General features: G+C 35.7%; 1 protein-coding gene across 1 annotated transcript in view; it reads right to left on the minus strand.

The window, feature by feature from the left end:
• Positions 1-14854, minus strand: part of LOC113229041 (agrin) — an 87438-nt gene that overhangs the window by 44701 nt on the left and 27883 nt on the right. The window contains exon 2 of the mRNA XM_026462520.1: positions 9625-9780. Within this exon, the coding sequence (XP_026318305.1) occupies positions 9625-9673 (49 nt within the window). The 5' untranslated portion in view covers positions 9674-9780. The remainder of the gene's footprint in view (positions 1-9624; positions 9781-14854) is intronic.

Here is a 14854-nt window from a genome sequence, read left to right on the forward strand (position 1 = left end):
TTATCACTCCGAAGATCATGGCTTTGCAAAACCTTGACAAAATGTTCCATTATATAGAAAAAGTTACTTTTGGTAAAAAATCATGGGTTTTCGATCCCGTATCATTTTGAGACAATTATCAATCAGTGGGAAACTAATAAATCACCAAGCTATAGTAGTTCAACTCTAAATTCGTATGGACTATCCTCTTTAAAAATACACGGATAAAATAAAAACAGGTCCTGCTACCAAATTATGTTTAATTTATGAATTACATTCGTATCAGATGCCTTGTTATTCAGCTTCGATATCAAGCCTATGTTTATCACCATCGTTACCATCATTACATGTTCCTCTGCTAGGCACTTACTGGTTGGTGACTTGATACGTTTTTCAAGAAAGGTGAACCTTTTTTAACATGCATTTTTCATCACGATATTTTCTTTCACTACTTTTAACTAGAGGCATTGCTATGAAACATTCACAGATGCACGTAATTTAAAGAAAGTCATTGGGATTCGAACCCGTTGCCCTCTGAATTATACCTCCTAAAGCCATCACTCTTAGAGCATTTGCGCACAACGTTCAATTCGTATCAGGGATCTACTCACGTTCTCTGTCCAACATCCGTCCGTAACAATTACTGTCAAATAAGTAATACTTGACGAAATTAAAAGAAGCATGATGCAAATGAAGCTGAAGAATGTATCTTTAAATTTTGAGAGTACCTACAGTTTCTAATCCGAGAAATGACGGTTCGAAATGTCACAGGGATCATAGATCGATCGATAGATCAGGGATCATTATAGGGCATAAGCGAGATCCGAAGTGGGTCCGAGTTTTGTAGATTTATATAGTCTCGGATTTGGAATGAATACGGGGACCTATCAAGCTCTATGCAAGCATGCGAATTTCTTCCTAAAGGGACATTGTGCCCGAGAGTCATTGTATACACATGGTAAATGCATAATGTCCATTTTAAAAATAAAATTGTGCTTTCTTTTTTTAAGTTCAAATAAAACAACTTCCCCAAAAATATTCACTTCAAAATCTTTTCAAGAAGTACAGTATCAATTAAAATAAAAACTATAACGGTAACTACACTTGAGGAAACAAATATTTTAATTGCACCTCGAAATATATAAGGCTTACACTGACTTGCAATAAAAAGTGGCCGTCGAGACTGGGAGAATAAAAGTTAATTTAAATGGTAGGTATGTACCATGACATAAATCGGGATTTTTTATTGGTTTTTGCGTGTAGGTAGATTCAGAAAAAATGTAACATAAGTAATTTTAGAGTTCAATTTTAGGATATTATTTTCAGTAATATTAACGTTATAAATAAATACTTAACTTTTCACTAATTCCCGTCACCATACTAGCCTGCTGCGCAGAGGTCCCGGGTTCGATCCGGTAGAAATATATGTATGGCCTACATTACTTTTTCTCGTGAGTTTGGGTGTAGTTTGTAGTTGTCTATGTGTATGCCCGGGCGAGCCATCTGCCACGATCGGATGACGACACATGGACTCTCACAACAACCGCTTGGAAAGGCTCAAACGGAAAAATGGGAAGAGGCAGACCAATAGAACGTTGGCTAGACGAGATTGAGAAATCGATTGGCAATCATGGAAATTACTGGAGGAGGCCTATATCCATCAGGGGGTCATTAATTAATTATTTTCAGTGTACTTAATAAAATTTAGAAACTATGTACTTCTTTGTAATTAAGGAATAATAAAGGTATAACATAACTTATTAAGACAAAAAAGTCTACGAATAGTGCGTGTTGCCAGCGATGATGATGACTACGACTCTGAGTCGTGGCCACTTAATATGGGCCTCATAAAAAGCTCAGTCACTCAACGAGCTATGGAGCGAGCAATGCTCGGCATTTCTCTACGTGATCGAATCAGAAATGAAGAGATCCGTAGAAGAACGAAAGTCACAGACAGCTCAAAAGATTAGCAAGTTGAAGTGGCAGGGGGTAGGACACATGTCTCGTAGAACTGACGGCCGTTCAGTGGGACGGCCACCAACTAGATGGACGGATGACCTAGTAATGGCGGTAGGTAACGATGGATGCACGTCGCGTCCGATCGGCTAGTCTAGCAATCTTTGAATGAGGCCCATGTTCAGCAGTGGACATCTTCCATCTGATATGATGATGATGATAACTTTTTTATTTTATTTATTATGTGTGTGTCCATTGTACCCGCGATACAGGGTTTCCCTAGTGCGGCGGGGCTATGAGTTTGTGCTTATTTATTATTATTATTTATATTACAAATACATTTTAGGCCTTACGTGATTATAGTCAACCCGTGACCATGGATCGTGTAGCCGTTTCGAAATGTCGGGAAAATAAAAATAACTCATACCGTAAGAAACATGTTATTAATGATAATCATTTAAATATTACAAATTCTATCTTACCACCGACTGAGACATAATAAAACGTACAAGAACTCAAATTACAAACAAACAAAGTTACTTTTTCAATCGACGCAATTACGCTAGATTTACTCAGTGTTACCTACATCGTTATCCCAATCTAAACTCTTATAATAATACAACATTTTTTAATTATAAAACACTTGGGTAATTTTTCAATAAATTAAGCTTATTCGCGTGTGTGCTATTTAGTCCTTTAGTATTCAAATTTTAAAGATGTATTTTTCTAACTGTATAAATAACGTTGCATAGTTTACGGAACATATATTTTATGATGGGCGCCTAACAATGACCGTAAGTGTAGTGAGGATAAAAACGAGTTAGTGAGGTGGCGCTTAACCATATAATATGTGTTTGCCATTCTTCTACAGGGTGAAAGACAAAGGCATGCTGCAATCACCTTTTTAAAACAACACAAATATTATTATGACTAACCGAATTTGTTTAGAGAAAATATAAACAAACAAAATGGCGGACTAAAAAAAATTTAAAAAATACTATATTAAATATTTTTTAAATTGATTTTTTTTAAATAAATTACACAAAAAAGCAAGGGCCTGTTTATCAGTTTTCTCTAAAAAAGCACGCTTTATACACACGTTTGGGATTTCCTAAAAGAACATTTTTGTTATAAACTCAATGGTTTCTGTTAACATTCTTCAGGGCGTCATTGTTATAATATTAATAGAAATAAGTTAGTATTTAATGGCCTAGGACCGCGCCTTGTGGCACTCTACAAAAGCGACAAATGGATTGATAGAAATTAGAAAAGTAAAAACTGTTTTTTCGTCAATGTTTTCTTTCAAATGGTTATAATTTTATTTATTGGATTTGTTTATTGCCTTTCAATATCAACAACTTCTTTTTTTTTCATATCATTGGCCATTTAAAAAAGCTACCCAGATTTAAACAAACAAAAACCAACCTGTATTACAAACATCTGCGCGATGTACCGCTAAGTTTGATTCGCGTAAAAAAAAAACAGGTTCAGTGTAACACAGCGCCCGCACATGCGCTTTGAGTACGCGTTGCTATGCGCAAGAGGAGACGGGCGATATTCTGACACGCTAACACTACAGCGGTGGCGGTGTGATGTATTGTTTCACCTTTTTTATACGTTTATTGCTCGGCTTAGTGAAAGCGATCAATAGCATTTGGTTATTTTGACTAAACGACATGGAGACGTCAAAATAACTGATTACATTATCGTTTTATAGCTTTTTGCTTCTATAGATTTTGAACCTATTTATCATAAAGACTTTCTTCTCCCAAGGGCTCGGAACGGTTTTTAAGCTCCATTATTAGCGTGGCTAATTCAGTGTCTGTGTTGACCTTTATCACAGCAACCAACAGTTATCTATTGTCATTGTCACTAGTTACAACTCGAAGTCAGGATTTTCTTAGCTCCAATTTTACAGGATAAGGCCTTCTTTGATGCTTTGACCAAAAGTTTCGTATGCACATACAAGGGCAATATTGGTTTAGGAATTGCATAGGTATTTCATGGTCGAATCTACAGCCTCTGCTCTTCGCTTAAAGTTGGACATCATCATCGTCATCATCAGGTCGTTGTTGTTGTAAGGTGCGTGCGAAAGGAGCCATAGAACTCCTTATGAAAGAGTTCGTCCAGGGAAATACTGCCATCTTACCCATTTCTGCCACCAAGCGGCAATGTAAGCATTACCGTTCCGGTTTGGAAGGGTAAGAGTGCTGGTGAAATTACAGGCACATGTGACTTGTTTCAGAGGCAGTGTCCTTAAGCTCTATGTGACACTGCTACTGTTATGAATAGGTGCAAGACTTGTTCAACCCGTCACTTGGTATTTTAAAAAACAAGCCTTTCCTGTGCGCCAGACACTTTAGGGAACAATCGACAAGTATGTCATGCCGACAGCAAATAGCGAGAGGTTGCAATACCTCTGCTATTCTCACACTGGGTTCAAAGTTGTACATGTGTAAATTATATGCGTCTCACGAGAATCTTAATCAGCTTTCGGAAGCTAATCCTACATACCGTCAAGAATTCTGTGGTTGACATTGTAGGTGGACCAAAGTTTTTAAGTGCTCCAGAGTCACAAGTCAAGTTAGTAGCAGAAAAGCTCCTTGTGCGCCAAGCAATAATGTCAACATTATTGTATTCCAGTTTTGAAGGGTAAGGGTGCTGGTGAAAGGTAGTGTACCTCAGATCTTTGCAATTTAAAGCTCTGAGTGGCACTGTAACTGTTGCGGACAGGCGTGTAGCTTACCATCACGCGCAGGACTTGTTCGTCCCGTCACTTGATGTTATAAAAAAAAGTCACCTGGCAAGCGACAGTTTAAGAGCAGACATCTGTCGCTTTCGATTTCTTGCAGCATTTCCATTGTTATTTATTCTATCCCGACACACCCACTTACTTTATCCTCAATGGATTCGAACAATTTTGGTTCTCAGTGATTTTGATTGAAGGTTAGCCACAAAACTCTTTTTGTTTATTGTTATAATTTAAATAAGAACATAACATTGTAATAGTCGCTGAGCAATTTGTTGGCGACATAGGTGCCGCGCAAATTTGTGTCTTGTGTTGGATATAAGCAACTGGCTACAAGGAGCGAATATTCTATTATTTATTTATAATAATGTTAATGGAACAGCACAGAGCAAATATAGATGAGGATTGCTTTGTAAAACAGGTTTTATTTCGATGGTTTTGTGTGATGGAATTACAGGCATATTGAACTTATTAACTTTATGTTTCAAGGTAACGGGTGTAACGGCAAGCGGGCTTCAAATCAAGGAATTTAAAGGTTTCAGAGGCACTGCAACTAACCGCTCACGCGATGCGCTCCTTCTATCGCAATAATGGCTATTTGGTTTCGCAAATTAAAAAAGCATTCAGTTTAAATACAAGTTTTTATAAATAAAAATTATTATTCTGCATCATAATAAATACCCTCCGTACCAACAAAAACATCTCAAATAAAATGCAGTAATACATCGCAAATCCTGCACTTAAAAAGCACTAATGAAATGTTTGGTATGCTTGGATAAATATGATAATATTCCGTTTGAGTGGTTCTAACGTTTACCATCAAATTACTCCTTAAAGTATAGTTTATAAACATTTATATTCAGGGTAAACTTAAAAAACGCTACTTACGGTATGTTTTCAATAAATAAACACCGAAATCACCCGCCCAAACAATAACACACACGATTGTCGTGACGTATTTTTGAAGTTGTTTATTTTTTTTAAATGACAGACCCACGCATTAAAAACTTTATGGTTTGCTAGAGTAGTTACCGAAATAGCAATTAATATTAGTTCTTTTACCTGTTATAACTTCGATATCCGATAAATCGGTATAAAATCATCACCGGCACCTCTAGGTGTGGTATGCGTCTACGGCAGCATGTATCGCGTGAGCGGCTAATATGGATGTGAATGTCACTTACCACCAGACGCACGACTAGTCTGGTCACTTGATATCATAAATATATGTATATATATTACATCGGAGTTAAGGTAATCCCTCTCTCCGACCATACCCAGTTTGAGCTATCAAACTGACGTGACAGTTGCAAATAAAGAAACCACACAGCACACAAAACAGCATACTAAATCTTTTATCTAATCAATTATGTTTGAGGTGATAGCTGGCTCCGATAAATGTATGTATGTCTTTTTATTATTTTTCCACACCCTAAAGGTGATTCAAAACGACTCTTGGCCTTCTGAAAATCGAACTAGGCTTAGGTACCTATTAAACTATTCCAACTCGATGACTAACCTAAATTAATTCACACCTTGTATAGACATGTAATTAACACACGTTCTACAATTTAAAATCATTATTAATCAGTTACAAGAAGGCGCCAAGACACTTATGTATCCAAACAAAAAAAAACTTATTTAAAATTCATATCGATCAAACGAGAGTGTCATGTTAACGGTTATTGGCAGGCGCTCGCGTCATCGATCACGATCTTATAGATCAATGATCTATTGATCTAGCATTAGTGATTAGAATATTGCGATATTGTGAAATGACACTAATTTTGTTGTTAACTGTGTTTTTCTTTTTAATTTGACCAAATTACTTTGTAATTTTATTTTTATTGAATATAATGGCGGTGTACTACTATGATATTTATCAATTTTTTTTTAATCCTTGTCATTATCGTAATAGATTGTTGTTATTGTTACAAAGATCGAAGAAACGCAAAGAAAAATTCCTCCAATCCAGCTGGACTCTTTGTTCGGATTATTTATTTTAGCTCATTTATTTCAAATACTTACACACTTTTTGATTTTTTTTACGAAAAATGGCTCAAATTTTATTCTGCGTCGTCAATATATTATACAAGCTTCTCTAAGGAGAGGTTTAAGGGTTGGGAACCTCACACGGTTTCCAAGTATAACTATAATTGTCAACATGCAGTTTTCATCAAGTTTTCGAGAGTGATCTCTACTAAATATTGACAAATTATTAACTTACACCATGTTAATGACCGTACAATTTTCCGATTATCATTAGTTAACTTATTTCGTTTGCATAACTAGCTATAGCTGTGCAAACAAAGCTCCTAGACCTACCTAGAATAAATATTTCGAGTAGATATTATTCTTGTAAATAAGGATTGTGGTAAAAATACAACTTATAATTTTCTGTTAATGACATCGATGGCCGAGTGGTTAACACTTGGATGCTTTTTGATATGGTACAGGTTAAATGCCTGGTAAAATCGATTTATGAAAAGATTAATTTGTTTTTGGCCCAGGTGTTTCTATATAGTGTATCTGAAGTCATTATATGGTCACTCTAGTGGTACTGTGGGAACGTAGTCGTGGTTCTAGCGTAGTGAGAGGTACTGCTTAATAATAAACAAGGAATATATTCCTAACTAAAGATTTACTGTGAGCGAAATTTAGAAGATTTGTCCAGAACTCTCCCGATGTTCATTTGACAACAACCTTCATATTCATATCAATACAGTGAATAGCGACATCTCTCGCCAGGACTGGTAGCTGTAAAGGTACTAACTGGGTGATAAATCTGTCATAGATTTCTCATAGATGGCGCTACGACTAAAAAGTCGTTGAAATACCAAGTACAAAGACACGACGCAAGCACATAGAAAAATTCGTGAGGTCCGTTGGTTCGTTCCGTGGCTTAGTTGGTATAGCGTCTGGCACGGTATGCAAGAAGATGACGGCTCGAATCCGACCGGATCGAAGGAATTTTTTCTGAGTGTTTTTTCTGAGTGTTCGATCTTTGTATTAATAATTATAACAAACTAGTGGAGTAATTTCACAAAAAATAATTGAATATCAATTCAATAAAAATTTAATTAACCTTCATATTTTTATACAGTTCCAAATACAAAATAATACAATCTAACCAACCTGCGCTACAGTGCCTACAGGCGATTCCTCACTTTGAGATCTCAAAGTAGGGAATCGCCTGTACCATATCATAAAGTGTCCAAGTGTTAATCACTCAGCCATCGATGTCATAAACACAAAATTACTATTCAATATTCTATAGTTACACTAACCTCATTTTAAAAGATAAATATGCAAAATCCAACTAATAAATCGAATCTTATGTACCAGTCAATCAAGATAATTTAACTCCAATTCATTAATCAGACTTTGATTAAATAGACATATTAATTAATGAAATAATTACTGTTATTAATGAATATTCAAATACATGTTGGTTTAAAATATTTGAAATTATTTGAAGTAGTCGGATTCGTCCAAGAACCTTAACAACGCTAGAAGACCAACTGAAGCGTTGCTGGTGAAAAATGATAGAATAGGGTTTCGCAATTACTACACATTGGAAATTTAACTAATATTGATTATGGAAATTTAAACTAACCAACACTTCTGGCTCTTTAAAAGGTTCTATGGCCAGTTTCATAGTAAGTCGTGACAAGCTTATTTGAATAAATATAGTTTTTTTATGTAAATAAAAAACCTCAAAAATTTATGGAATTATATCTATTTGCCAAGTTTTAAAAAGCATTATCCAATGTACCGGATTCATCCCCTAATTTGTCACCTTTAGTTACAAAAATTTGAAAGAGACTACTGAGATACCAACTTTCCAATAAAAAAAATATTATCGAAATCGGTTCACAAATGTCAGAGTGTAAGCGTACACACAAAAAAAATGTAATTGAGAATCTCCTCCTGTTTTTGAAGTCGTTTAAAAAATAGCTTATTATTTTCAAAAAAGGAGGTTTTCAAATCTACTGTATTATTTTGTATGTATGTCACACGTACTCATGAATCGATAATTTATGAACCGAATTGGTTGATTCTTTATTGGTCCCATTTAAATTTGAAGATAATATTCCACCCCTATGGGTAGCAAACTCGGGGATGAATCCGGTTTCGCGTACTTTCCGGTAACCGATTTTAATCAGACTTGGCAAACAGATGTAATTCCACGATTTTTTGAAGTCGGTTTTTTAGTAGTACTTTGTACGGAAATTATGGATGCGGCAAATTTGAAGTATTCTCAAGCGGCAGTCAATGAGCGATCAGCTCATCGTTTGTTGTTAAGACAAAGAATTTTACAATTCAGCGGGACGTTTTTGTGGAAAAAACTTACTGCAGATAAAGAATTTTTATAAAATAATTTATTATTCAACAAGCAACGCATCCTTAATGAGTTTCTTGGCTTCAGACCATTATTACCAAAGGGTAATAAAAGTCTTGCGAAACTCGAGAGAAACATGTAATTATTCAAATGAACCTAATTTAAAGTAATTATGTTTTTGGTTCTTTGAGCTATAGTCGCACAGAGGATAATGGTAAGAGCTATGTTAGGAATAACATTGCTCGGTCGTATACTCAATGAGCGCATTCGACGGATGACCAACGTCGGGGATGTTGTACACAAAATGAATTAGATGAAATGGAAATGGGCAGGACACTACTTAACTAGGATGGATCGAGATCGGTGGATTAGGAGAATGTTAGAGTGGCGATCTTAGGCCAATGTGCGCCGCAGAGATCGGCCGCCACTTCGTTGAGTCATCAAAATTTGAAGGATGATATCAAAATTTTCGCGGACCGCAACTGGATGCACGTGTCACGGGAGCAAAGGAGGCTTACATCCGAAGACGGATGGAGTAGAGGCTGCTTAATTATACTTCATGATATATTGTGTCTGTAAAACAAAAGGCGGAACTTACCAATAATCAACAAAACAGCCGCAGCCAACAGACGCCTTTTGAAATCCATTATGTCACTTTACAAAGATGTCACTAAATCAGTATTTTACAAAATCACTAAAGTAATAATTCTTTAACACTATGACGGCGCAGTCATTCGTCCATAATGTAACGATTCTGAAACAATGGCAAAAATATTTATTAATTATGTGGAAAAAGATGTCAACAACGATTCGACACACTCATAAAGAATCAAACTTTTCATCAACAACAATAACCATTTATGCATCCCACAGCGGAGCTTAGGTATCCTTTAAGTAGAAAGTTTATGGTATATGCTGCCACGTCGGCCTAATCTAGGTTGGGTACATGTTTTCCAAGAGTTGTAAAGCTTCTTAATTCATCGCGATGTTATTGTTCACAGTTAGCAAATGGTTACTATTACAGCCGCGTCGGGTCGACAATTCCACATGCTCTAAAACCAAAGGCATTCATTCAATCAGTGAATTCTACCAGTTATGTCCTACGGAGCGATATATGGATATTAAGAACAAGCCTCATCAATAAATTTAAAGTCGCTCATCATGCGATTTCTCTGATGCATCGAATTGAAATGCAACACATCCAAGTGGTATTCAGTATAGATACGATTTGTATATTGAATACTTCTTGAATGTGTTGAGTGTTAACTTCGTTTAGATTTATTGATGGTTTTTGATACGGATAGCAGGCAATTTCTTCTCTGCATTAACACGATTATAAATAAACCTTTATAATGTATTTATTTATCAGTCTTAGAAAGGGCACTCAATAATATTAAGTGCCATAGTAACCGCAGCCAAGTTCGCAATGCATGCACATGTTCGCAAGCTTTCTACTTTCTCTATTTGAAGGATTTTCCTTTCTAAGCCCTTTATCAACAAAAGTCACGAAATTGTTGTTTTAATGTTTTAGGGAACTTGCTTTCAAACTTTTTATTACATTTAGAGCATTTATATGTCTTTATATTTAATGTCAGCCACGGTTAGTGTACTAGATACACATGTATAGTCTGCAGTAGGAACCAATTTCAGAAAGTCTTGTCTTTTCATAATAAAATTTATGGCCAAGTTCAGACACAAAATGGCCTTGTATAATAGGTATAGTTTTCATCATCACGAATGGAAGCAACATAGAATTTTTTGTTTATCTATTAAATGGCTATTGAGACTAATAATAATAATAACACTCAACATAGCCCCGCACTAGGGAAACCCTGGGTCGCGGTTGTTATGGACACTCACGTAGACAACCACAAATCACATCCAAACTCACGAGAGAAATAAATGTAGGCCATACAAATATTTCGAACCTGGGGCCTCTGCGTGGCAGTTCAGCATGGTAACCGTTCGGCCATGGAGGCAGTTCACTAGCCTTCAATTACCATAAATTCGGTTGCCAAATGCTCTGTTGGATGAGAAAGACCTGGATCAGTAGGATCAATACGAATAGGAGTTGAAAAATTAATAAATTACTACGATAAGAAGAAGATCGGACAAATCATTGTGTCAAATACAGTTACCAAAGTTTGAATTTAAAAAACACACCAAGGTATGGCATACGAAAATAGATAAAATCAGAGATAGCGTTAATTAATTTAATAATTTCCATTCAAAAGAAGATAAGACTTAGTGAGTAATTGACTTAATCCTTTTTTAATACGAACATTAAAATGCACAGTTTTATGTCCATTGACCTGTAAACACTAGCGGGTTTTCTTGACAAAAAACACCTGGACCCTTTGAGAAAGAAGTTTAAAGAAATTAACTTTCTTACATTAGCGTCACATTACATTTAAAAATTTAATCTATCTTAAGAAGTATAGTAATATTTGAGAAATAATGATATAACATTAATACAAAGGATAAAAATAAACTGGCTGTTCTTGATAATCGTTTTCACAGACAAATTCATTTGAGGGCCAATGTATATATTATACGCTTCTTTGATAAGATTCTGGTTGATATTCAAAATTTGCTATTTACAAAGTTTGAAACTATAATGAAACAAAAACTTTATGCTACAGCTTCGGCATACTGGGATGACTAAAATGCATGTATTAATCCCTTTAGCTCTTGTGGGTTCATCTATGTATAACTTTTGGAACAAATGATTATATAAAAAGAACAATCAGTGGAGTTGCTTACTCACTCTTCTCACAGGAATCTGATTTATAAATGAGTGGTAGTGTTAAGTATAATGTGCTTGCCTATGAAATAAAACTTATATCTGATTTTGGAATTTTATTTTTCAATACATTTTTGGTAATAAAATTGAACGTCGTATTTTGATCTGATACGCACTTATCATATGAATTAATTACTCAAATTACTAACCAACCGGTTTGACACTAAAGTGCCACCATATCTGTAGCATGACAGAAACGGGAACTAACACATTGAAAACCGACAAATGAGCTGACAGTTATTAATGTTACTAGCAACACTATATAGAGATTAGATAAGCTCAGTGGATCTGTAAGCAGAGACAACGACACGTCTCCCGTTGCACTTAAGGCTTTAATATAACTCTACATACACAGATATACTATTACCAAAGTCAACGCGTTTCCATCTTAAAGATTCTTTTTGCGTGTGGACACCCTCATCTTGATTATTCTGTTAGCCAATCGCGTATAAGGGCCAGATAACATTTTTATTACATACAAGAAGAATTCACAAAAACGGGGTTCAACGTAATAACTAAGTGCGGGTCTAGATACATTCTCCATTTAAAAGAAAACTTGGTTTGATTTTTGGCCTGAGAACGCTTCAACTTTGCTGGTACATACTATTTAACTTGTCTTCCAGTGTCTTCCAACCTTTATTGCTTTCTTTACTTCCATCAATCTCTTCACTACATGCCAGTTTATTCTAGTTTTTACTTTTAAATTAGACTTTCTTGAGGACTTCTCCAATCTGAACGAAATAGACCCATGAATATACGAGTATTTAGAGGCTAAAAAATGTTGAATAAGTTTGTAAAAAGAATGACTTCTATTGTCTTTTGATACGGCATCCTGGAGGTTGTCGGGGATAACCCTGATTGTTGTGATCGGAAAACATATTATGGCTTCGGAAAATATTTGAATTAGGTTAGATATTAGGATGATTTGAAGATACTGAGATCATTTTAAGATTTGGCTATCAAGCTGTATGGACAATCAAAAAAAGTTTATTATTATGTTAATATTATTTCTCACGCAATGCGCTACCCCTACCTACAAGGCCCTTAAAGGATAGGATAAACCTACCGCAAAATGGCGGCTATCTGGTTTCGCAAATTAGAAAAGCATTCAGTTTAAATACAAGTTTTTATAAATAAAAATTATTATTCTGCATTGCTAAATAAATACCCTCCGTACTACCAACAAAAACATCTCAAATAAAATGCAGTAATAAACCCAAATCCTGCACTTAAAAAGCACTAATGAAATTTTTGGTGTACTTGGATAAATATGATAATATTCCGTTTGAGTGGTTCTAACGTTTACCATGAAATTACTCCTTAAAGTATAGTTTATAAACATTTATATTCAGGGTAAACTTAAAAAACGCTACTTATGGTTTTCAATAAATAAACACCGAAATCACCAGCCCAAACAATAACACTCACACGATTGTCGTGACGTATTTTTGAAGTTGTTTATTTATTTAAATGACAGACCCAGGCTTTAAAAACTTTATGGTTTGCTAGAGTAGTTACCGAAATAGCAATTAATATTAGTTCTTTCACCTGTTATAACTTCGATATCCGATAAATCGGTATAAAATCATCACCGGCACCTCTAGGTGTGGTATGCTTCCAGAGACGCATGAATCGCGTAACGCTCTGTGGCGGCATGCGTCCACGGCTGCATGTATCGCGTGAGCGGTTATTCACTGGTTCACGTTGTTATCACAATTTAATCTTTTTTAACCGTTCCTCTGAATATACTCATAAGTATATATACGTCGAAGTCTATCTCTAGTAATTTCCATCCAAATTCGCTTTACAAATATTTATCTTTAATCTATTAACCCATTCCCAAATCATTCAAGCATTTCCCTTTTCTATCCTGACCACTACATCATCTTTCACAAAACAATGCTCTGTGGCTAAACTTTACGGCACTGAATAAGTCGGTCGACGTCTTCTTGATAGTACCACAAATATCATTTGTGGTAAATATATAAACCATTCATGGTCATCATGTTAGAGACCACATGAACACGTTGGTACTTGCTAGCCTACTGCCCTGTGTGTCAGTCGGTCGGTTAAATCTTACATTAATCTCATTAGAGCTTAAGTTTTTTTACGGTGTTGAACGTTCAAGTACACGTACGTACGTACTAGTACGATTTTAGTAGCATAATCTCTAAGTTAATCGTGCGTGAGAAGATCCCGGATCTAATTTCTGATCAAACAACGTGGGAAATAAATTAATCTTATTAATTCCGAGTCTGGGTTTTCTGGGTAGTATATGAAGTAAGACTGATTATTCTGGTGATCATATTACAGTTAACGATCTTATGTATTGCCAAAGAAATTGGTGTAACTGCCAAGGAGTGCTTCGATGGTTTGGCTACGTGGTAACTTGTTGATTAAGCAAAGGCACAGAGCATTTACGAAATAGGAGGAAAAGTCTGGAAAAGCATACACATAGACAACCACAAAATACACCCAAACTCACCCACACTCACGAGATATAAATATAGGCCATACAAACGTTTCTCCCAGCCCAGGAATCGAATATGCATGCATGCAGCATGGTAACCATTCGGCCACAGAGGCAGTTTAAATTAGATTGAGGATATCCTTAAATAAGGCCAAATCGAAAGTGCCAAGAATGAGAGAGTGTAGTAAATGACTGATTGGCATGAAGAGAGTGAAAGAGATCCATGCCTTTACTTTAGGCGTTGAAGTGTGTGTGTACGCCCCTCATATTATTATTATATATGACCAAAGTATCTTAGCCCGATTCAACTTCTTGAACAACCGTGACAACCTACAACAAAAAGTACCCGCAGCTGCTGGCCAATAACTATGAAAGACAGCCACCGGTATTGATGTTCTGTTCTTCAAGTTTAGTGTTACCGTTTTAACTACTGTTTTTACTAATTATGCACGAAATAGGTTACACTGTTTTCACTATCACAATTCCCACCAATGAGAAGAGCCTATCACCAGATCCTTGATGACTGGTATGCTATAACCACGCGGGTATCATTGT

This window comes from Hyposmocoma kahamanoa, unplaced genomic scaffold, assembly GCF_003589595.1.
Source record: "Hyposmocoma kahamanoa isolate Upper Pololo Valley unplaced genomic scaffold, ASM358959v1 270, whole genome shotgun sequence".
NCBI classification, from domain to species: Eukaryota; Metazoa; Arthropoda; class Insecta; order Lepidoptera; family Cosmopterigidae; genus Hyposmocoma; species Hyposmocoma kahamanoa.